Source organism: Pleurodeles waltl, chromosome 4_2 (assembly GCF_031143425.1).
Source record: "Pleurodeles waltl isolate 20211129_DDA chromosome 4_2, aPleWal1.hap1.20221129, whole genome shotgun sequence".
In the NCBI taxonomy this organism is placed as follows: domain Eukaryota; kingdom Metazoa; phylum Chordata; class Amphibia; order Caudata; family Salamandridae; genus Pleurodeles; species Pleurodeles waltl.
The window spans coordinates 551,184,121-551,209,641 of NC_090443.1; the positions used below are offsets into that span (position 1 = coordinate 551,184,121).

The following is a 25,521-nucleotide window of genomic DNA, read 5'->3' on the forward strand; positions in this document are numbered from 1 at the left end:
GTTAACATAAATTAGCATGAAAGGACAAATATGCTGCAGTACTATTCAGCTGGTACTAGCTCAGCAGGGAAAAGGCAGTAGAGTTCCCTGGTCTCCAAACTAATCCAATCCATTCATATGATTTTCCAGTATATTTCATACCTTGATCTCCTCTAAGTTGTCTGGATCTTTTATTCTTCTGTAGTATGCAGATGTGGGCCTGAATGGCTTCATCCAGACAGGCTGATGTAAGTTGGGATCATCAGCAAATATCTCCCCAAAAATCTCTCTGGTCAAGTCAAACACCGCCTTCAGAAAAGAAAATAGAAAAAAAACAATTCAAATCAATCAATATCTAGGTCTGTTACACAATGTTACTATCAACTACAACTGCTTAACAACTATGTACTCCCTAGGCAAACACAGACTGGACATCAACCAAGAACTCTCTCCAAAACATGATTCTATTCTTGGCAGCTACTCATATCCCTATTGGCAACCTCCTACTGTACGACTCTAAATGCCTTCCCACTTACTACTAAATGTGCATAACTTTAATTCCCCATACCTGTACCCTGAATCCCAGGACCACAACCCAAATAAGTTCTTTATCACTTCCCAGGAAATGGTCCATAACTCCCCATCACAAGCCTTTTTTTCCCCAAAAGGTGTTAACAAGTTTGAACTGACCTATGTCAGCCAGAAGCTCTTTAGTTTGTAACAAACCTGTTTGTATACTCGTTTGCTGACACTTTCAAGGTCGCCCCCTTTGGTGCTGCTATCTGTAAAGGCTGGGGGAAGACTGATGCTTTGGAGACTATGACCCTGTTGCTTCTTCATCCAAAGTTCCTCAGTAGCTGTTCGTACCAATCCTTCAACCTCAGCTACAGTGTGCGGCACAGCCAGGATGGGCTCCTCGCGGGCTTTCACAATGGTTGGCTCAAGTTTTGGTAGTGGAGCCTCTGACTGTGTTGGTGGGACCTTGCTGGAGCTGATCCCAAAATCTTCATCAAACCAGTCCTGTTCATCTCCAATGGCACTCAAAAAGTCCCTTCTGAGCTCAAGTTCAGACAGGCGCTTAGACAGCTCTTCTTGTCCGCTGGTACCAAACACTGGACTCTCCTAGGAGGAGAAGGAACATCAATGTGAATGAAAAGGATGAGAAACTAAGTGGACCCACAGGCCTAGGCATCTTTACAGCTAGATAAGAGATCAATCTCAGGAACAAATGTGGAAGTGAAAATGGAGGGTTATCATCACCTGGAACAGATGCTACCTTGCAAGCCCTACTTTAGAAAAATGCTCTGCATGTAATAAGAATTTTTTAAAAAGCAAGGAAAATTCCCACAGGCAGTGCTAGAACCGAGGTGCTGAGAGACATCAATGCTAACTAAAGTCACATTATAACTTATAAATAGCATATTAAGCACTTGCATATTGCTAGGTGAATCACTCTAGTTCTCTTTGACCTCATACTATCACAACAACTGCATAATAATGAAATTCTCCTCATTCCACAAACGGATCCACACAACCTGACATAAATGCATCCCCATTTGTCACCCAGAAATTTCACCCATATCTCCAAGGACAACACTCACCTATGCTTACCTTAAATTGAAGGGAATGCTGAGCTATCAAATTGTTCACAGACAACTTAACAATCTTGAACATACAATCTACCAGAATCTAGATCAGAATAAATGTACCTTAAACTTGCTCAGCCTGTATCCCTGTTGGACGTACACAACAAAGCTTAATCTGCTTGGGTTATAACTTTTTAAGCCCTGAAATTATGCACGCCTATGTATGTGGTACTAATTATGTAACAAAGGACCGATCACAGGATCACTTTTGCCACAGAAGAGGACCCAGAAGAGCTATTTGTGTTGTGTGTTGGATGCACTCCTACTATAGAGATTATGTACCTGACAGCATCCAAAAAATGAATTCCACCCCAAACCAACCTAGTGACACCACTTTGATATATATTGTGTCTAGTGAGGCAGCAAGGTAAATCATCTGCTACCTTAAAAAAAAAAAAAAACGGTTTACATAAGATTTCACATCTGAATCTACTAATCAAAAAGGTGGATTATCCCACCTGGGCGAACATGAAATGCCACTGACTTCTTTGTCCAGACCTTTTCCTCACCTCATGGAAAGCCCAAAGTGGACTCTGCATAGAAATTCCTAAAGAACAGAATATGTGCATGTATACCACACCTAACCAAGTTCTTCTTACCAGGTGCTAAAATAGCAAATGCCTGACCTCACAGAGAACAGATTACCGTCCACAAATCTTACAGACTGTTCCCAAAGGTAACTGCAGAACTCCAGTTGTTTACAGAAAGGATATCAGTCTTTAATCAACACAGCTCTTGGGCCAGGGCTACACTGGAAGACACAGCAGCAATCTAGACAAAGTTTGCAGTAAACGAGGTGAACTCTGGAAAGTAATGGAACTTTCTGAAAATGCACCTCCCCCTCTTTTCCCTCTCCGACACTACTGCCTTTATTCAGCAATCTGACAGACCAGTATCACACTGAGATCTACAAATTGTATCAAAAACCACTAATAGATCAAATGTCAAATTAGCTCTTCACCTCACCATGGGGAAGTGAGGTTCATACAAAGCCCCATTTGCTGCTTCAATCACAGCAACAGATTATATCATTCACACAGACTCATTCTTACTAATGGAAGCCTGCTGTTCAACAGAGAGAACACAAAAACAACTGGTTGTGCTCAGGTGACTTATGTAGAGACCACAGAAATTACAAGCATGTCATTAGACTTTCAGCAGTGCCTAGCAGGGAAAAACGTAAAGCACAACACTAAACAGGAAGAAAAAACATTTGCTCTGATCCAGAATACCGTAAGAATTAACTGGTTACAATTTCAAAACAGAGACAGGTGAAAAGGGAAATGGAATGCATGCAATATAAGGAAAACACTACTTCACAGTGACAATCAGTTTGTAGCTTGTCACTTTGGAGTAGCTCACATGCTGTGGACTCTCCATGCTGCCAAAATCCACCATGCTTCAGTTTTCAGTCTCCATCCTAGATTATTGTATTCCCCCCAAACAGGTATCCCGGTGTGATGTAAAGTATAGATGTCGTGTAAAGCAAAGTTTTAAGGTTAATACTTTTCAATTCGATGGGGGTGGGTGGTTGGTGCAAACACACAACCTGACATGCTGTAAACCAATTGCTACAGGCAAATAACATTTCTGTCTGCCGCATGTGTTGCAGATCACATAATGTTCAACAACTGAACAGCAGTGTCCATTCCTCTTAAGGTTGTGACAAATAAATACTGTAATACTATTTAAACCCCTTGTGATTTTCTCCTAACTGGATGTCAACACAGTAGTGATCAACGAGAGCATTCAAACAGTTACCAAGAGGCGGTCTTACAAATGTTCATAAGAGGCATATTTGCCCTGTTAGGCCATAGTAAATCCCATCTTGACTGTCAAGTGTACCAGGGTGTGTTAGTGAATACCTATCTTGATGTGCATAAAGGACTTGGATGCACTGTTCAATCCATTCTGAAATTCCCACTTTGGATTTTGGGAAAACTAAGGAGTGGGAGCAACAAAAACAATTATTTTGCTTTGTGTGGTCGAGCAGTAGGCTTATCAGAGGGTAGTGTTAAGCATTTGTTGTACACACACAGGCAATAAATGAAGAACACACACTCAAAGACTTAACTCCAGGCCAATAGTTTTTATATATTCACACAGGTAAGTATGGAACTTTGATTCAAAGCAGTAGTACACACAGTTTTAGTTAAAATGGCAATAAGCTATTTTAAAAGTGGACACAGTGCAAAAATCAACAGTTCCTGGGGGAGGTAAGTTTGGTTAGGTTTCTCAGATAAGTGAAGCACTTACACAGTCGGTCTCCTGGGCATAGGCATCCCAGTGTTGTGGGTTGAAGGCAGCCCAGCGTTGTGGGTTGAAGGCAACCCCAAAGTCACCGCACCAGCAACACAGGGCCGGTCAGGTGCAGAGGTCAAAGGAGGGCCCAAAACACATACGTGCCTATGAAGAACAGGGGTGCTCCGGTTCCAGTTTGCAAGCAGGTAAATACCTGCGTCCTCGGGAAGCAGACCAGGGGGGTTTTGTAGAGCACTGGGGGGATACACACAAGCCCAAAAAACACACCCTCAGCACGGGGTGGCCGGGTGCAATAAGCAAAGTAGGCTTTGGGTTTTCTATTGAAAGCAGTGGAAGGACCCGGGGGTCGTCTGGTGATGCAAGTAGGGCACATGGGCGCTTCTTGGGCCAGCCACCGACTGGGCTAGGATGAGGGCCGTCTGCTGGTCACTCCTGCACTGGTAGGTGGTTCCTCTCGGTCCTGGGGGTTGCGGGTGCAGTGCTTGGTCTATGCATCGGGTTCCTTGTTACCAGGCAGTTGCGGTTAGGGGAGCCTCTGGATTCTCTCTGCAGGCGTCGCTGTGGTGGTGCAGGGGGGTCGACTCATGTTACCCACGTCGTCGTAGTCGCCTGGGAGTCCTTTCTGGGGTGTTAGTTCTCTGGAGCTCGAGCCGGGTGCGTTGGTTGCAGAGTGAGAAGTCTCACGCTTCCGGCGGGAAGAGAGAGTTGTTTAAAAGTTGCTTTAAAGTTGCAAAGTTGTTGCAGTTTTTGAACAGTGCCGCTGTTCTCAGAAGTTTCTTGGTCCTTCTGGTTCAGGGCAGTCCTCTGAGTCCTCAGAAGTCGCTGGTCCCTGTCGGATGTGTCGCTGTGCAGGTTCTTTGAGTCTGGAGACAGGCCAGTAGGGCTGGGGCCAAGTCAGTTGGTGTATCCGTCGTCTCTGCTAGGCTTTCAGGTCAGCAGTCCTTCTTCATTCTTCAGGTTGCAGGAATCTGATTTTCTGGGTCCAGGGTAGCTCCTAAATACTCAATTTAGGGGGGTGTTTACATCTGGGGGGCAGAAGCCAATGGTTAATGTCCTTGAGGGTGGCTACACTCTACTTGTGCCTCCTCCCTGAGGGGAGGGGGGCACATCCCTATTCCTATTGTGGGAATCCTTCAAAACCAAGATGGAGGATTTCTAAAGGCAGGGGTCCCCTCAGCTCAGGGTACTTTATGGGGCTGTCCTGACTGGTAGGTGACTCCTCCTTGTTTTTCTCATTATTTCCTCCAGCTTTGCCGCCAAAAGGTGGGGGCAGTGGCGGGAGGGGCGGGCATCTCCACTAGCTGGGATGCCCTCGGGTGCTGTAACAAAAGGCATTAGCCTTTGAGGCTCACCGCCAGGTGTTACAGTTCCTGCGGGGGGAGGTGAGAAGCACCTCCACCCAGTGCAGGCTTTGTTTCTGTCCTCAGAGAGCACAAAGGCTCTCACCCCAGGGGGTTAGAAACTCATTTTAGTGGCAGGCTGGCACAGACCAGTCAGTCCTGCACTGAAGGATTAGGTCAAATACAGGGGGGCATCTTCTAAGATGCCCTCTGTGTGCATTTTGTAATAAATCCAACACTGGCATCAGTGTGGGTTTATTATTCTGAGAAGTTTGATACCAAACTTCCCAGCCAGTTTTCAGTGTAGCCATTATGGAACTTTGGAGTTTGTTTTTGACAAACTCCCAGACCATATGCTTAATATTGCCACAGTGTACTTACAATGTCTAAGAATTGAATTAGACTCATGCAGCTATACCCTCACCTGGGGTATAGTGCACCCTGCCTTAGGTCTGTGGGGGTGACCTACTTATGCCACAGGCAGTATTTTGTGTGCATGGCATCCTGAGGGGGATGCCATGTCGACTTTGACTTTTTCTCCCCACCAACACACACAATCTGCAATGCAGTGTGCATGTGTTAGGTGAGGGGTCGCATAGTGTGGCACAACACATGCGGCAGCCCATAGAGACCTTCCCTGGTCACAGGGCCCTTGGTACCACTCGTACCTTTTACAAGGGACTTATCTGTGTGCCAGGGGTGTGCCAAATATGGAAACAATGGTAAATTTTTAGTGAAAGAACATTGGTGCTGGGGCCTGGTTAGCAGAGTCCCAGCACACTTCTCAGTCAAGTCAGCATCAATAGCAGGCAAAAAGTAGGGGGTAACTGCAACAGGGAGCCATTTTCCTACAGTGCACTTTTGGGGTCAGCCCAAACTTTGACCTATGGACATCCTAACCCCAAAGACTGGAATTGTAAGACGTGTACTTACCTGTTAACAGTGCTAATACTTTTCCTCCCCTAGGACTCTATTGACTCATATGAAGAAATGCAGCTTTAACTTTTGAAATAGAAAAGTGTTACTTGTAAACTGCTTTATCTGCAAAAAACAAGCAAAGTACATTTGATACATATGCTTGATACCTACTGACAACTGTACTTACCTGCAACAAAGAGCTTCTGATTCTAGAAATAAAGTAACAAACTATATTTTTTGCTATATAAAACAATTGACATAGAGTAATCAGTGTGGGTCTCATTTCTCAACTGTGTGCACTACCCTCCGATAAGCCTAACCGCTCGACCACACTGCCATAAAAGAGATCATTAGTGTTATCTGCTTTAGGCTCTTTTAAAGCTATGGGGAACCCATGGAATCTGTGCACACTATAACCATTTTGGTATAGTATATACAGAGCCAGCTTCCTACACAGTCTGGCGCCTAGGGCATATTCTCAAGGTGGGGAATCTACTGTTAGATAGAGTATTCACCAGAAAGAGCACTATCAACGGTAATTGTTGTGGGCTGGTACCTTCAGCTAATGACATACATGTGAATTGCAAAACTGCAAATTGTGCCATTGAGGGAAACAACCAAGTTTGGGTGTGAAAGCTTGATTTCTTCCTGTGAGTCTTATTCTTCAAAACTACATCTATTCAAGAGGAGGGTGCCAAGTGGGACCTTGTGATGGTGATAGAAAGATTTTGTAGCAATATTGTCTTGAAGCTGTTCCATGAGCTTGCCATTTGAATCGTACCCACGCTGTAAACATAAACAAGGGCATCTTCTAAGAAAGAGTGGACAAGATAGTTTAAAAACCCTCTGGAACTTCTTCTGTGGCCATTACTCATTTGGAGGGCTGAGTCCAATTCCAATGGAAAGTGGAAGCTTGGACCACCAAACTCTCAGTAAGAAAATCATGGTTTCAAGCTACCTGTGTGTGGCACTGGGCTACCTGCCTTTTCATTGGTGGGCAAGAACAAGGTTTAGACCATGTGCCCCCAAATAAGGGTGTCAGTTAGGGCTTTATTAAACAGTAGCAAGGGCTCAGAAGAAACTAGACCAGGCTGAAGAACTGAAGGAAGCACATTTGTTGTTACCTCAAAGGGAAGTTCTAGCTCTAAGACAGACCTATGTGAAAATTCACCAGGACCTGAAATTATTTGTTTGATTGAATCTATTGTTTTTGTAGCAAGCCTTTGTGGTCTTGGACACTTGAAATGCCGCTGGTGCTTTTATCAATGAGCTGTCGAAGTTGGGGAAACCCTTCCTGAAAAAGCTGATCTGAAGCCAAATGGAATAACTCTGATGAGTGGGAATGCAAAAATGTATAAATCTTGTGCTGAAGGAGACAACATAAAAGGATTGTTTCCGGAAATACTTGTTAATTTCTGGAGGTGTATTATGAGTGGACACTCCTCTGTTTTCTGCTTTATGATGCAAAACCTCAGTAGAAGCCTAATCCTTGCTGAGAATGTGGGCCTTTCTCTATGGAACCTTTGGTCAGCGTAGCTAGCACTTCCTTCCGAATTAGATGGCAGAGACTGGGTGTACTGCAACATATATCTATATGTAACGCGATCCAGGGCTTATTTGTCCGATGCTATTTTTTGCCATAGCTGACAACGTTTTTCCCACTGGATGGTGTAATCAGCACTAGAATGTTGGCACTGTAGGTAATCTAGCCTAAGGGCTACTGAGAGGGTAGCTAAGTCAGATACTTATCAATGGATAAGTGTCTTTTTCGGGATTGTTTCATTCAAAATTGTAATGCCCCAAAAGATCATGCAGTGTCAAGAGTCAGCCTTGACTGCTTGCAACGAGTCGTCAACGTGCTTGGCAAACAGAGCGTCTGCATGGTACTATAAACATTTTAAATATACTTGTACCTCAAATTTTAAATAATGTGGCCTTGATCCATAATATTCAAAGACCACTGACCTTGCCAGTTGAGGGAATCCTATTGAATCTTTATCTATAGCACAATCTATGCTGATATATGATGACATCTCACCCCACTACAGCAGCATTTTTGTTTTTTATAATTTACCGGCAAACATCTTATTTATGTGGCCATGTCTGACCACAGTCCCTGTATTGGCAGTGAATTTGCAGCCCGTACAGTAGTCTGGACCCAGATGAGAAAGTGTCCTTGCTGATTAGGTGGAATTATGAATGACAGGGTTTTCCATAATTGTAATTCCTCCTGGATATATGAGCAATTGGAATAGGTTTTACAGCTTTCCTATTTAAAATCATAAAGAAAAAACACAAACTAATTTCTTGTTTGCTATAGGAAGCTGAAAGTGTTCGGTCAGTCGCTCTGAAGGGTATGTAAAACCACCAAAATAAATCTGGTGTGAAATCCACCAGTTGTGGGTGTAATATGCTCTGAAGCTCTAGTATTAGAGATACATAGACCTGACCACATGCTCTGAAGTTGGAGGCAGAGTAGTGTACTTGCTCCATATAGTGCTCCAATATATTGACTGCTGAAGACATGCTCATATTGGTACCTTAATGCTTGACACTAAATTATCCTGGATTATGTGTTTTCGTCTTAATTTGTATTTTGATCAAGTTTGGCGAGGCTGATGTAAACGACTAGGCTGATGTATACAATGTTTGTCGTTGACAAGGCCTTCGCCGCAGACGAGGCTGTCGTAGAGGATGCAGTCATAGACAAGGCCGTCATCGACAAAGCATACAGAGACGAAGCCATCGTAGGTGTGGTTCCATAGTCTAGGTCATTGTAAGCAAGGCCATCATAGTAGATAACCATCAGAAGAAGCTGTCGCAGACAAACACCGAAGAGTGTCACAGGTGGCTATCATAGAAGAGGCTGTCGTATATGACCGTCGTAGACGATCATCGTAGATCAGGCTGTCATAGACGATCATCGTAGATGACGTTGTCATAGACGATCATCGTAGATGAGGCTGTCATAGACGATCATCGTAGATGAGGCTGTCATAGACGAGCATCATAGATGAAGTCGCCGTAGAAGACCGTCGTAGATGATACTGCCGTCACATATGAGACTGACGTAGACCGTCATCATAGATGAGGATGCCATAGACAACCATCGTAGATGAGGCTGTTGTGGATGACTGTCGTAGATGAGCATCTTAGATGAGGCAGTCACGGACGACCATCGTAGGTGAGGCCGTCTTAGACGACCATCAAAGATGAGGCCTTCGTCAACGACCACTGTAGATGACCGTCGCTGACGAGCACTGTAGAGGACTGTCGTCAATGAGCACTGTAGATGACTGTCGTCAACAAGCACTGTAGATGACTGTCGTCAACAAGCACTGTAGATGACTGTTGTCGATGAGCACTGTAGATGACCGTCGTAGATGACCATCATAGATAAGGCCGTCATAGATGACTATTGTAGATGAGGCCGTCATGGATGACCATCGTAGATGAGGCCATTCGTAGATTAGACCATCATAGACGAGATAATAATAGTCAACATGGTCATCAACTACCTCTGTTAATGATGTCTTTACAGCGGTTTTCAGACATTGTAAGGTTATGAGGGTCTCTGATGTATTGTCAGAGCTGAAGAGGGAGTTGAGGGTCTTTTTTCCATTATTTTTATTTTTTCTGTGAGAAGTGCCTTATGAAGACTCATGGTAAGTCTTTTTTTGTGCACCTTCTGGGTAGCCTGGCACAACATCTACCTCTGACCTCTCCTGTGAGGTGAAGGAATCCTCACTGTCCTCATTATTAGTGACAGATTTAACATTTTTAAATCCCAATAATAGCCTCATCTCTCAGAACGTGAGAGTTTTTGAGGAAAAGGTTAGACATATTTATGTAGTCTTTTACCTTGTTTTCTGCTACTCTTACATATTAGTGCCAGGCTGAGAGAAATGAAACAGGAAATATAACCTTGGATGATCCGAAAAGAAGTAAAAGCTGACGAACTGAGCAGAGCTCATGGAGACTCCCTTCACACGACATGAGGTAGAAAATCTGAGGTCCTCAGCCTCTGTTGGGAGTGTTCTAGAGGGTGCTGTTGCCTGATTGTTTATAGTTCAAGTTTGGCCCTTTTTTGAAAAAGGACATGGATAGGCTATTTAAACTGACCTTTTCATTGCCATTATAGCCTATGATAGTGATAAATATACTGCTTTATTAAGTTACCGTGGGACTCCCAATTCAACGACAGAGAATGATTCAAGCATGTGAATCTATGAAAGATCCAATACTGGAGAAATACTCCAATACTGGAGAAATAGGTGTTACATGGCTTGGGAGGGGTAGCCTCCCCAAGCCACGGTATGCTTTGAAGGGCACATTTGGCGCCTTCCTTGCATAAACCAGTTTGCACCAGTCCAGGGTCCCCCAGTTTCTGCTCTGGCGTGAAACTGGACAATGGAAAGAGGAGTGACCACTCCCCTGTCCATCACCACCCCAGGAGTGGTGCCCAGAGCTCCTCCAGGTGGCCACTTGATTCTGCCTTCTTGAATCGAAAGTGGGCAGAGGCCCCTGGGAGCATGTGAGTGGCCAGGTCAAGCAGGTAACATCACAGCCCCCTCCTGATAGGTGGTCACCCTGCTAGGTGACCAATCCTCCTTCCTGGGCTATTTAGGGTCTCCCTCTTGGGTGGGTCCTCAGATTCGACGTGCAAGATTCCAGCCGGACTCCTCTGCATCATTTACTTCGTCTTCTGGCCACTGGGACTGCAACTGGACCCGCCAGGAACCGATAATCTGCAATTCAAGAAACGACTCTGCTTTGCAACATTGTTTCTCTGGCTCCTTCATGCAACTGCAACATTTCCCTGGCTGCTCATCCTCCAAGGGTGATAAGTCTTAAACCTACACAAGAAGCAAGAAGGAATCTCCCTTGGAGTGAAGGATTCATTCCCCTGCATCCGCAGGCACCAACTGCAACAATGACTGGCTGTGTGGATCTTCTCTCCTGCAAAACTGTGTGGATCCTGCAACACTGATTGTGGTCTGGAGAGGTCCCCTTGGTCCTTTATGCCAGCTATCCAACTTGGGAGAGGGTAAAACCTTGCCTCTCCTTGCAGGACAGTACCCTATGCACCGCGATTCTTGCAGCTACCAAGGATTGTAGGCTCTTCTTCCAAGGGATCTTCAGGCTCTATGTAGCCCGGCCTCCAGCACTCTTCCCTGCAAAGCAGTGTCTCCTGCCTGCTGCTCTAGCGACATGGGACTCCTCTCTAGGTGTGCTGAGTGGGCCTCACTGCTAATCCTGTGCCTACTGCCTGTACGTTGCATGTGGGGGCTGCATCCTCGACTTCAGACTCTCCTCACTGCTGGGGGTCACCTTGAACTCCCCCCGTGGGTTGAGTCCCCCTGGACCTTCCTGGTCCCCGGCAGCTCTGCATCTCTTCTTCTGCAACTCTTGCCTTCGCAATGGCTTGTTGGTAGTTTTTCCACACCACTGACTGACAGCAACTCTTCTTCATATGTGGGACATCGACTGCATCACTCCTGGAACTCTTCTCCTGCTCCTGTGCTGCAGAGCCGAGTCCTTGTCTTCGCCGTAGACCTGGTCCTGCATCTCCAGAAGGGTGGGTTGTGGCTCCTACACCAACTGGACATTCCAACTCGAACTGGACTTGGTCCCCCTCATTTGCAGGTCCTCTTCAGTCAGGATCCACCTTTGGTTTCTTCAAGTCTTGCTTGGGTATTGCAGTCCTTTTTCAAAGTTTACCTGTGGGATTGGGGAAAAACCATGTACTTACCTCTTCGCTCCTGGTCGTTGGGGGGCACCCTGGTACTTACCTTTTGGAGATCCTGGTTCGTCCAGCTCCCCTGTACCGATTCCACATCACTGGGTGGTGGACTGACTTTCGCATTCTACTTACTTAGTATATGGTTTGGATTCCCCCTAGTGTCCCTATTATATTCTGTTATTTCACTGTTTTCTATGCCAATTCCCAACTTCCAATGTGTATATAATAGTGCTTACTCACCTGCTAGTGGAGTATTGCCTACACAGTATTTTAGTATTTGTATTACCATATTAAAGTACCTTTATTTTTGTAACACTGTGTGGTTCTTTCATGTGTGTGAGTGCTGTGTGACTACAGTGGTATTGCATAAGCTTTGCATGTCTCCTGGGTAAGTCTTGGCTGCTCATCCACAGCTACCTCGAGAGAGCCCTGGCTTCCTAGACACTGTCTATACCTCACTAATAAGGGATACCTGGGCCTGGTATAAGGTGAGAACATCATAGGTGCCCACCACACACCAGGCCAGCTCCCTACAGTCCCACTGAGGCATAATGAAGAGCGAAGGAGGGAACATAAGTACAAGCCCTTTTAAGAATCTATTTACAATAGGGGGACTTAAATAAAAAGGGTTTGTCAAGCAGCTGCAAGAAGGCAGATCGAGCAGAAAGGTAAACTTTAAGAGTACCCAAAGCAGAGCCCTATTGGGCAAGTGTGAGAATAAAGAGAACATCAGAGAAAGAGGCAGAAAGAGGGTCAAAACACTTTTCTTCACAATAATTGACAAATGTCTTCCTTCGGCAGGTGTATACAGTCTTGGTAGAGGGATGCCTGGCTGCCAGAATGACTTTACAGATTTCAAGAGGAAGATTAAAAGCCGTAAACTATCACAGCTCAATCTACATTCAAGGTGGCAGAGAGACAACAGGTTCGGGTGAAGGACCCTCCCCTGCTGCTGCGACAAAAGATCCTCCAGAATGGGCAGCCTCATCAGAGGATCAATGCACAAATGCAGAAGCTTGGGATACCAGACTCTCTGTGCCCAGTCCGGAGCCACAAGGATGACTTGGGCCTAGTCATTCCTGACCTTCTTGAGCACCGTGAACAGAAGAGGCATGGGCGGAAAGCCGTACACGAGGCCTGAGCTCCACTCAAGACAAAAAGCATCTCCAAGCAATACCCGCCTTGGAAAGTCCAACTCGCAAAACTGATGACATTGCACATTCCCTTCTGAGGAGAACAGATCTAACAAAGGTTCTCCCCACTGCTGAAAGAGACTTTGCACCACCTTTGGAAGGAGACCCCACTCGTGATCGCTAGGCATAGGCAGCTGAGTTTGCTCTGGCATTCAGAGACCTGCCAGATGTTGAACCATCAGGGATATGCCCTTCTATTCTAGACATGTCCAGAGGAGCGGGACCTTTTGACAAAGAGTACACAACCCCACCCTATCCAGCAGTTTGTTGCAGTACCACATGGTGGTGGTGTTGTCTGTGAACACCTACACCAGCCGCCCCTTTATGGAGGGTAAGAAGGCTTTAAATGTCAGTTGGATTGCTTGAAGCTCCAGTTGACATGGAGTTCGGATTCCGCTGGAGATCCGAGACCTCAGATCTCCACCTCTCCCAGATGGCCCCCCCATCCCAGGAGTGACGTATCTGTCACTACGGTGAGATCTAGTTGTGGAAGGTAAAAGGGTCTGCCTCTGGCCCAATTGTGGTTTGTTAGCTACCACTGAAGGTCTTTTGCAGTTCTCTCCAAGATCTGGACCATGCCAGAGAGATTCCTCCAACATTGCGCCCACTGGAACTTTTGGTTCCACCTCAGAGCGCGAATATGCCATCTGGTATGTATCACTGGCTGGATGCAGGACGCAATAAGGCCCAGCAGCCTCAGAGTAATTCTCACCGAAATCCAGGCTAGAGCCTCAATCATTGGTATCATAGCCTGTATATCCTGGACTCGCTGCTCAGGAGGACAAGCCCAAAACTGTCCAGAGCAGCTCTGATGAAAAGGAGCATTTAAGAGGGAGTCAGGTGTGACTTTGTCATGTTTATAGTGAACCTCAGTGAATGCAGGACGTCCGCCGTAGTCTGGAGGTGGGAGATGACAGCCTGCAGCAAGCCCGCCTTGAACTGGTATTTTAAAGGGTCCAGTGACCCCTCCCATTCTTCCTTGAAGCCTAGCTCTTAAGAATAAGGGCTCAGGCGCGGACCTACGACACACAAGTCCTATCCGCGTCGGTCAACTCCACTCCAGTTCCATGTCCGATTTGGGAATATGAATGGGGCTGGCACCACCAGGAGCATCAGCATCAGGACTGGCACTGGGGAAGGTCACAGTGGCACGACCCATGCTTTTCCGGAGAAGTGATCGGATCCACGTTGGGCAGCCGCTGGTGCGGAACCCCATAGGGCCCCCTCTGACACTGCAGGGCCTGAAGGAGCTCCGGAGGGGTCAGCCTGCTCAAATACATGGTGCATGGCCTTGTAAAAATCCTTGAGCGGGGGTCGCTCCGGCTCCTGGAAAAGTAGGGAGGTGCAAAGTTGAACCTAGCAACTTTTCCGCAGAACCATGTCTCAAATACTGATGTTCTGTTATCGTTGCGTCGGCCAAAGGATGAGAAGTTCGACTATTTGTGCCTCTTACCTGAATGTTGCGAGGACTTAGAGTGGACGAAGAGTACTTGGGGCTCTGGTATCGGTCCCACGACCATCCCCTCGATAGGGGCTGAGACCTCCTAGGAGTTGCACCATGTGGTGTTGGCTGCTGGGCTGCTAGCAGCTTCAGGGACATCTCCCTCAAAGCCTTTGGTGCCATGGCCCGTCACTCTGAGCATGACGTAGTCGTGATCGAGACATCACAAACAGGGGTCTGTAACCGACATGGCATGGTGACAGGGAACACACAGTTTAAAACCTGTCTTTCTCAAAGACATCTTCAACACACCAGGAGATAACTAAAAAAAGAATTTGACAAAACTTCAAAAAAAGTCAGTAAAGAAACACTAGATGGGTAGTTCTCCTCCAGAGCAGCGCTAACTGGCGTGGAAAGAAATGAACTGACGTCAGCATGCCGATGTGGCGCCTATATAGCTGACCGCAACGTCACTTCCAGCATGGACGACGCCACGCGGAGCAGATCAACGCCCACTACCAGCACACAGGGGTACCACTTACGCAAAAATCTTTTGGATCCAGCATAAGGAAATCAAAGGCAAGGAATGTGTGGCTAGATGTCTCTATCAGATGTACAGCTTGGCTTCACAGTCCCGGATCATCTTGAGGTGCATGAGGGCAAATTACTTACATGACATATACATTCCTCAAAGTCTCAACACAAGAGGCACAATTCTTGATGGTCCATCATGGACGAGAGTGGAGACTTCAGATCCCCTTTAGAAGGCATAGAAAGAAAGGAGCTGATGTCAGCATTCAGGGTGGTGTTTATATGCAGCCTAACTCTGTAACTAGCAGTGTGGACCTAAAATAACAGGGATTCTTCTGGCACCAACGACCAACACACAGGAGCTCTGCTATGAAAACTTCCATCCGGATCCAGTAGGGCAGCTGGGGAATATTGTAAATGTGAGGAATCTATGTTTAGAAGTATATATCAGGTCATTTTACTGTGGCTATAACAATATTCCTGATGCCGTAGTAGGAGAATATGAGACAATAGGAGGTGAAGGGGTCAGAGATCTGAATACTTCATGCCCATTAGCATTTCATAAGACAAAACTGAGCCTACCATCCAATCTGCAGGGATTTAGTGTGTCATGTTCATCCATCAAATGAGAGTCTTTCAATAACGATAAAAAGGTAAGCTGCCGATCGAGTAAAGGCAATGTCAGTAGAATATAGGGGGTATTACATTTGGGGGAGGGACCGGGTAAGAATAATTTATGGGTGTTGAGTGTGTGAAAGTAATGCATACATGGAAATCTGAAGGTGACTGATTAAAGGTTTTTCCGTCCTTAATTGAAAGAATGGGTACTGAAATATTCATTTTAAGCATGTGTGCCCCAATTGGTTGTCTCCAACAAATATGTGGAAGCAGACTAGAACAAGCAAAACTGTTGGCAAAAAAAATAAAATCAGAATAGGTATAGTAATTTATAATGACTGCACTCACCGGTCGAGGGAACAGGTCTGGAGATGAAGCATCCTCTCTTTCATCTTCCAACTGAGAGTTAAGAAAGAGGCTCTGCAGAGCAGTAGCTGAGTCTCCAGCTGCCTGTACCTGCCATGGTGGTATTCTGGGCAGGGACTCTTCACGCTGAGGTATCACTTCTTTATTGAGACAACAGTTGCTGAGGTGTATCTTCTCATGCCGTACTCTCTGGATCTCCTGCAACTGCCTGACCGTGTCCTTCACATATGTGTGCAGAAGGCTTTCTGTTAACAAGGTCACCTTCTCCTCTTGGGTGTCAATCTCTGTGACTCGCTCAGCACTCCATGGTACTAGAGGCTGAGTTTCTAAGTGTTTTTTCTCCCTGGTCAAAAGGTCCAGGAGAGGTGTAGACAACTTCTCAACCACCTCATTAGACTGTTGCTCTACTTTAAGTTCTTTCGCCTGGTTCACTAGAGTGGAGGGTTTTCGAAATGTCTCATCCAAGATTTGAATTGAGGATTCTTTTTCAGATACATGCTCATCTGTACGATCAGGTGAGACTGTTGGAGATAGGTCTTGAAATGATGATTGCAGATTTGCTGAGATGTCGTGCCTGTTCCCTTCTTTCAAGCTGGACTGTGTGCTTTTACCTTCCACCAGGGATGTCAGAATAGTTTTGCCAGGTTGATCTTCAGCAGGTAGCTTGACCAGTGCTGTTTGGTGATTATCCTCTTCTACTTGTCTAGGCTCTTCTTGAAATTCCCATTTGTGCTCAAGCAGCCTATTAGTGCCTTCCTCTAAGTAGGGACCCTGAACATGTGCCTTTGATGACTCATCAAAGTCTGCTACGAGGTGAGTGATTTTGTGAGGAGGAGCAAAAATACCATGCTTTACTTTGCAATCAAAGTATTTAGTCCCATTGTAAGCCCCATCATTGTTTCCTTCAGACTTATCCAGCTCTACCCCAGCCCAGAACCCTTCAGCAAAGTGAGTCTGACCTATGAAGCGAAGGGTTCCAGGCTGGACATTGCTAACCAGGACTCTGTTACCAATCTGGAAACTCTGAAAGTAGTCCTTATCCGATGGAGATGGTGGAGATGCTGGAAGGGTGGTAAAAGCATCAACTTCAACTTGATTGCTGTGTTGATCCTCATCCTTTTGTAATTCTGCTGTAGGTTTGAGTACAAGTAACCTTTCAGAGTCAACACCACCAGACAGAGATAGAGATTTACTGCTGAAATGTTCACTAATGTCGTCATCACTGACAAAGTCAGGGGATTGGCTTCTGGAGTCCTCGGAGTGGTGCAACTTCTCACTCTTAGGTACAGGAAGAGCCTCACTGTGATATTCATTCCTTGTAGATATAGCAGACAATGATTCAAAGTCATCTCTGTATGTCTCAGCTCGAGGTGTCCCTTCAACTGAGGCCACCTTTCTCGGAGAGGACACTTCAAAATCGTCAGAATATGATGGCTCTTTCCTGAATGAAACTTGTCCTGAGGGTGGGCTCTCATGTTCTTCAGCCAGTCTGCTAAGACTCTGAGGTGGACTTTCAGCAGCATGATTCTTGTCTTTGTGAACAGATTTATCGAAGCTCTCTTCCCCTCTTGGAATACTTTCAGTGTTCAGGTCGAGTTCAATGACAAGAGGCTGATTTTCCTGTATTAGGATATCTTCCTTTGAAGCGGGTTCTGTTGGACTAGTCAGCCCCACATCAAGTCGCAGTGCAGAATCCAACTTTAAGGACAGCAGATGCTCGGTTTCTTCTGCCTCCGATTCTACTACCTCCTCTGGAATGTCTGACCTCTGGCTAGATACAACACTCTCATCACCAGACACTTCTTCAGATCTCCCACCTGCTCTGCCACGATCAGCAGGGACAGGAGAGGAAGGAAGGCTATCCAAGTTGTCCTTCGTGGGTGACTTGGGAGAGGGTGTCCGTAATGTCTCTTCTGCATCAGTCACCCTCTTCAAACTTGATGACTGGATGTTATCATGGCTTAATGATGCTGTAATAAGAACAAAATACAGGTAACTAGCACTACCAGTGGGAAACAGTCATAGTAAAACAACTAACATGTAACCGAGCTCCTTCCTTTCTGAAATGGGAACATCCAAAGACCTAACAGTGCATTTCAGCAAACTCAGAAGGTGGACCTTTTCAGAGTACATCCAGAATAATACCTATCCTGCAATTTAGTGTCTTTGGGGATGTCATTAGTTTAACACTCATTCTTAACACAATGTGCAAAGGAATATGTGTTAACTAATATTAAAATTAAGGCACCCTAGTGAGCTGGTGTACAAATTCCTTAAATAAAATCTGCCATGGGAATTGTTCTATCCAACTTGTGCAAAAATGGGGACTTTGGTATAGAGATTTGCAGCCTCACATATCTGGAAAGGCAGGTCTTCAAAATGAGTCACCTTAACCTTAAGTGGCCTTACAGTGTCAAGTGATTGCTAATAAAGCCTTTCCACATTCAAATAAAGTAAGATCTTTAATGAGGCACCCTAAGATATTTTGCTCATCTAACGAAATCTAGAAGGTTAACAAGAGGAAACTCTACTGTCAAACCACTACAGGAGATTTTTTTTTTTTTTACAGAAAATAGCTTGCCTCTTTAACCAATCTTTTTGTAAAACAGCACTGTCATCTATCCAAACAGATAACTCTAAGCCACTACAGTACCAGGTGAGATATCACAATGCAGGCACAACTGCCTTAAATATTTTTTGAAGCTGTTCATAATAGATTGTTTCAGCTTGGTCATAAAATAATTAAAAACACAATACAAAACAATCATAAAAAGAAATGATCCACACCATAATAATTACAGTTTTCCACTTAGAACGCCCTAGCCAAACACGAACCCCTTGTTTACAGCCAAGTATATTGCACTACAGTAAATTAGTGTTACACCCACTCTGTAGCATAAAGCCATTGCATCATTATGGGTACTGGCGTTGTAGCACCTAAACAGAGTAGCAGAGTTGTCCTGCGAAGCGTACTTTTTTTTATTTACAAAAAAAATAACATGGACAGTATTTTTTAGCCTTTCTGGTCACTCCCACTGTTCCCCTGAATGCTTCCTTAGGGATCCAGTTTAGCCGTATAAGGACATAACTGAAGTGTGTCAAGCCTAAACCTGACATACCAGATGTGGGCATCTCAGGGAAAAATATCATCCAGATAGGATTCAACAACTATGGTAGTCTTAATAATAATAAAACCAGATAGCACCATCTAGACCTTTCAAGTGATTACTCTAACTTGCAGCTACACCAGCTATCCCTAATTGCCCTTGTCGAGGTGTTATTCCATCAACTTCTTTAGCCAGTCTACGGTTTCTAAACATGTACTAGTAATTTGCACCTTCTATCATTTGTAATACATGTTACAGTGCCCAGCACCCTCTAGGTAAATGTATAAGGATTAGCATGTAAACTGACTCACAGCATAACTGATCACAATGCCAATGCATGTTCAATACAATTTAGGCTAAATTCACACCTTAAGAGCACAAGTGGGTTCCTGGTCACAATCTACGAAGGGCTCTCCAACATTGCCTCTGTTGTTACTCAACTTTAGAGATTTTGGAATAGCCCCCGTAAACACAGACAGCACAGGAGGAAATAGGTCAGAGCACATCTTCAGGATAGGTGACATTAGCACATCAGAATAGGTTAAAACAGAATATTCGAATACCCTTACATTTCAGATCACAGATGACAATATCATAAAAATCCTGCCGAAAACTGATATACCCTTCCCGTTGGGTTGCAAATAAAGAGAGACAATGAGCTGAAGAGGGTGGCAAGACCCTGAATGACCCCTCTTCTTAACTGAAGGTCAGTGCCAGAGGATAGCAAGGCTGTATGGATCTTGAAAACTAGAAGTACAAGTTACTTACCTTCAGTAACGAAATATCTGGTAGAGACATATTCTAGTTGCAGATTCCTTACCTTAGAATTTCCCCCAGGCGTCAGACTGGATCCGTAGATTTTTTTTTGACCAATACCCTTGCGCATCTGTAGGTGGCGTCGTAGTCGCTGTGATGACGTCGGGAGTAGTACATAGATGCCGCCTTCGCGCAGTGATGTCAGTTTCTTTTAACGACTTTCCACACCAACGCGCAGAGCCGCTAAGAACACTGAGATTGGTGCGCCAGAGCTAAGGACCTGAAGGGGGGAATCCCTGTCCCTAGACATCAGTTCACAAGCTGGAAGGATGGGTGGGTGGGGGGTGGGTGGGGTTTGGCTAAGGAAACTGCAACTAGAATATGTCTCTACCAGGTATTTCGTTACCGAAGGTAAGTAACTTGCACATCTGATAGAGACTTCTAGTTGCAGATTCCTTACCTTAGAATAGATACCCAAGGAATGCCATCCTCGGAGGTGTTCTGTGAACCAAGATCATACTAGGAAGTCCTGCAGGACCGAACAACCAAAGTAGCCGTCCCGACGGACCTGACTGTCCAGGCAGTAGTGTTTAACAAACGTGTGCAGGGACACCCAAGTAGCTGCCTGGCAGATATCCAGGACAGGAACTCCGCGTGCTAACGCAGTGGAAGCAGCAGTTGCTCTGGTGGAATGAGCACGCCAGCCCTCAGGGGGTTGCTTCTTGGCCAAAGTGTAGCACATTTTGATGCAAAGAAGTACCCATCGAGAGATAGTACGTTTTTGCACCACCTTCCCTTTTTTCGCACCCACATATCCGACAAAGAGTTGATCGTCCACCCGTAAATCTTTTTTACGATTAAGATAGAACACCAACGCTCTTTTTGTGTCCAGACGGTGGAGTCTCTCTTCCTCATGAGAAGGATGTGGGGATGCATAGAAAGTAGGCAGGATGATGGACTGGCCTACTTGAAAAGGCGTAACCACCTTTGGAAGGAAGAAAGTCTTAGGTCGCAACATCACTTTGTCAGAGTGCACAGACAAGTTTGGAGGTTTAGACGAAACTGCTTGAAGCTGACTCACCCTGTGAGCAGAGGTGATGGCAACAAGAAAGACAGTTTTGAAGGTGAGGAGCCGTAAGGGACAAGTGTGCATCAGCTCAAAGGGAATACACATTAAATAAGTAAGGACAAGATTGAGGTCCCACTGAGGCATGATTAATGGAGAGGGAGGAAATAAATGGGTGAGGCCCTTTAGGAATCTACTCACAATAGGAGATTTAAAAAGTGAGGGCTGATCAGGTAACCTAAGGAAGGTCGAAATGGCAGATAAATACCCTTTAAGGGTGCCCAAAGCAGAGCCCTGCTGGGACAAAGAAAGAATGAACAGAAGAACCTCAGATAGAGGGGCAGAGAGGGGATCAACACATTTTTGGTGCACTTTGCCACAAATGTATTCCACTGACAGGCGTATACAGTTTTGGCGGAGGGATGCCTGGCTGCCAAGATAACATTGCAGACTTCGGGTGGAAGATCAAAGGTCGTCAACTGTCAGCACTCAAACTCCACGCATGAGGGCGGAGGCTGGACAGGTTCGGGTGAAGTAACGTCCCCAGTTGTTGCAACAGAAGATCCGCCTGAAGAGGAAGTCTGAGTGGAGGATCGATGGACATGCTCCACAGCTCTGGATACCAGACTCTCCATGCCCAGTCTGGAGCAACCAAGATGACTTGGGCCCGGTCGTTCCTGATATTCTTGAGCACTCTGGGCAAAAGTGGTATAGGCGGAAAGGCATAAAGGAGGCCGGAGTTTTACTCAAGACGAAAAGCATCTCTGAGTGAGTGCCGCCTTGAAAACTCCAACGCGCAAAACAGATGACATTACGCGTTCTCTGCAGAGGCGAACAGATCTAACCAAGGCTCTCCCCACTGCTGAAAGAGACCTTGCGTCACCTCCGGATGGGGATGCCATTCGTGATCAGCTGTGCATCGACGGCTGAGTTTGTCCGCTCTGGCGTTGAGAGAACCCACCAGATGTGGAACTACCAGGGTAATGGCCTGATGTTCCAGCCATATCCAGAGGCATAGTGCCTCCTCACAAAGGGTGAAGGACCCTACTCTGCCCTGTTGTAGTACAACATGGCAGTAGTATTGTCCCTGAACACCTGCACTACTTTCCCTTTGAAAGAGGGAAGAAATGCTTTCAACGCAAACCTGATTGCCCGGAGCTCCAGAAGACTGATATGGACCCCAGACTCCACCGGAGACCAGAGGCCTCGGATCTCCGCCTCTCCCATGTGGCCACCCCAACCCAGAAGTGAGGCATCTGTCACTATAGATAGATCTGGTTGGGGAAGACAGAGGGATCTACCACAGACCCAATGCGGATTCGAAAGCCACCACTGCAGGTCTTTCGCAGTCCCCTCCGAGATCTGGACCATGTTGGAGAGATTTCCATGATGCTGCACCCACTGGAACTTCAAGTCCCTCTGCAGAGCCCGCATATGCCATCTGGCATGTATTAACAGTAGGATGCAGGAGGCCATGAGGCCCAGCAGCCTATAGTCAGTCTCACCGAAACCCGAGACAGAGGCTGAAAGATAGGAATCATAGCCTGAATGTCTTGGATTTGCTTTTCGGGGGGATAAGCCCGAACCTGCACTGTGTCCAGAACAGCTCCGATGAATAGGAGCGTCTGAGAGGGAGTCAGATGTAACTTAGGCACGTTTATAGTGAACCCCAGCATGTGCAGGAGGTTCGCCGTAGTCTGAAGTTGGGAGATGACTTTCTGGGGCAAGTCCGCCTTCAACAGCTAGTCGTCGAGGTAGGGGAAGACTGATACCCCTAGCCTGCGCAGATGAGCTGCAACCACCTCCATCACTTTTGTGAACACCCGAGGGGTGCTGGTTAGGCCGTAGGGGAGCATGGTAAACTGATAGTGCTCGTGACCTACCATGAATCGTAGGTAACGTCTGGGGGCAGGCAAGATGTGGGGATGTGGAAATAAGCATCCTGCAAGTCCAACACTATCATCCAGTCTCCTGGGTCCAAGGCAGACAGAACCTGAGCCAGGGTGAGCATTTTGAATTTCTCCTTCTTGAGGAAGTAGTTTAGGTCCCAAAGGTCTAGGCTAGGACGTAAGCCCTTCTCCTTTTTCAGCACCAGAAAGTAGCGGGAATAAAAACCATGACCTACTTTGGGCACAGGGACCTTCTCTATAGCTCCCTTGGCCAAGAGAGCTGCGACTTCGTGGCGGAGATGTGCTAAATGATCATCTGTAAGGTGACTGAAGGATGGAGGCACGGCTGGTGGAGCAGATTTGAAAGGGAAGGAGTAGCCCTTTCGAACGATCTGCAAAACCCACCAGGCCATAGTGATGGATTCCCAGTGGGGCAGGTGATGGCGAATCCTGCCGCCAACTGGATGGCAGTGAGGGGACGGACTAGGAGAGTTTGGAGGCTGCAGCGGGGGCAGGGGTGGACTGGGCAGACCTCTGGTTCCCTGTCCACATCCACGCCCACGTGGGATTCCACGTCCCCAGCCGCGCAGAGGCTGGACAGCATGGGTGGCACGGTAGCTGGGCGGAGAACACGACAGGGAGCCCCTTCCGTGGCCATGAAAGGGGCGAACAGCGGACTGTGGAGGGCGAGGCGAAGAGGAAAGACCAAGGGACTGAGCCATAGCCTAGGAATCCTTGAATCTCTCCAAGGCCGAGCCATCAAAGGGCATGTCCATGAGTGACTATTGGACATCCGCAGGAAAACTAGAAGTACGCAACTAGGCGTGGCGTATCAAGGCCACTGTCGTAGCAACCGATCTGCCCAGAGAGTCGGTCGTGTCCAGCCCACAATGGATTGTGAACTTTGCAGCATCTCTCCCATCGTTCACAGCTTGGGAGACGAAAGCACGGACCCATCCTCCGATATTTGCGGCAGGACTTGCGCAACCGTATCCCACAAAGAGTGGGTATAGCGGCCCTAAAGTCATGCGGTGTTCACAGACCGCAGAGCGAGACTGGAGGAAGAAAACAACTTCTTACCAAATTGTTCCAGCCTTTTTGATTCCCTATCCAGGGGTGTAGAAGGGAATGCGCCAGAAGAAGAGGATGCCTGGATGACAAGACTCTGAGGTGTGGGGTGTTGGGATTGGAATTTAGGGTTGCTCGCAGCAGGCTGATGGCGGCGTGCGATAGTCCTTTTCACAGGAGCCCCTGTGTTGGGTTTGAACCAAGTACCCAAAAGGACATCGGTGAGGGCTTCATTGAATGGCAAAAGGGGTTCGGATGTGGAAGCCCCTGGCTGAAGCACCTCTGTCAGGAGACTGGACCTGACCTCTACAGAGGAAAGCTCAAGGCCAAGGACCTTAGCTTCCCTACTGACCACCATACCATAAGTTGCTCCCTCTGCTGTAGCCACAGTAGGAGGAGCCAGAATGCCAGCGTCTGGAGAAGTATCCAGACCACTGGCGTTGCCCAATTCCAGAGCTAGTCCAAAGATGGGTCATCCTGGTATTTATAAGGGTCCAGGGAACCCTCCAATCCTTCCCCGAATTCGTACCCATAGGAAAAAAGGGTCTGAATCCGACCTGGGGTGAACAAGCCCAATCGAAGACAAAGGCGGCATTGGTCGACGCCGCTCTGACTCCTCGGGGATAAGGATCGGGTCGACATCGATAGTGGGCACTACTGACGTCGTGAGCGCTGACAATCAATCCGGCACCGGGGAAGGTTTCAATGGTGCAAACAGTGCCGGTGTGTATCTGCGAGCGGATCGGGTGGGGACCTTGGTGGCCAGAGCCGAAGCCGCCAGCACGGAAAACGGAAGTCCCCTCAACCGAACCCCTTGGGCCCAAAGGCACCGTATCGGGGTCGGTCCGCCTAAAGATAAGGCGCATGGCCTCATAGAATTCTTTAAGTTGGACGGGGGTCGCTCTAGCTCTGGGAAACTCAGGGAAGCTCGGAGCGGACCCAGACGCAGACTCCGACGACAGAGGCCTTGAGTGTCGATGCTCCTCCTGTGTCGCGTTAGCCGAGCAACGGGGCGAAGTCGAAGAGCGATGGAACCTTTTCGACAACTTATTTTTCTTACCTGCACCCGAAGACTTAGAAGACGACGAGTGGTGAGGGCTCCGCGAACAGTCTCGAGAGCTTCCTCTCGATTGAGACCGGGACTTATGCAGAGTTGACCGCCACCACCTACCAACGGGCAAGAGTATTGCTTGAAGAAAAATCTCTGGATCCATTCTGACGCCTTGGGGAAATTCTAAGGTAAGAAATCTGCAACTAGAAATCTCCATCAGATAGGTGGTATAACACAAAGCCATACAGACAACAACCAAAACTGCTGGCAAATATGCCTGGCCCATGTTGAGATCCCAGTGAAGGTCATACAGCAAGGGGGACATTTGCCAACTACAGCGGGAGGAAAGCACAGGCCGAGGGGCGTTTGTCTGTAAAGATGAAATAACAATAAGATTCTCAAATTTGTTTAAATCTCCTCTGTTGAAGATGTACGTATGTATGTGAAGAACCAGTCTTTAATACCTCAAACACATGAAGTAAACAAACTTTCTGAAACTCAAGCCAGGAAAAAAAGATGCACTATTAATCAGACAACAAATCTCACT

At 46.6% G+C, this 25,521-nt stretch overlaps 1 protein-coding gene across 1 annotated transcript in view; it reads right to left on the minus strand.

The window, feature by feature from the left end:
- The window catches only part of CEP350 (centrosomal protein 350), an 821,600-nt gene that overhangs the window by 54,188 nt on the left and 741,891 nt on the right, over positions 1–25,521 (minus strand). The window contains exons 34-36 of the mRNA XM_069232082.1: positions 16,020–18,007; positions 706–1,101; positions 142–288 (exon numbers count right to left, since the gene is read on the minus strand). Coding sequence (XP_069088183.1) covers positions 142–288; positions 706–1,101; positions 16,020–18,007 — 2,531 coding nt within the window. The remainder of the gene's footprint in view (positions 1–141; positions 289–705; positions 1,102–16,019; positions 18,008–25,521) is intronic.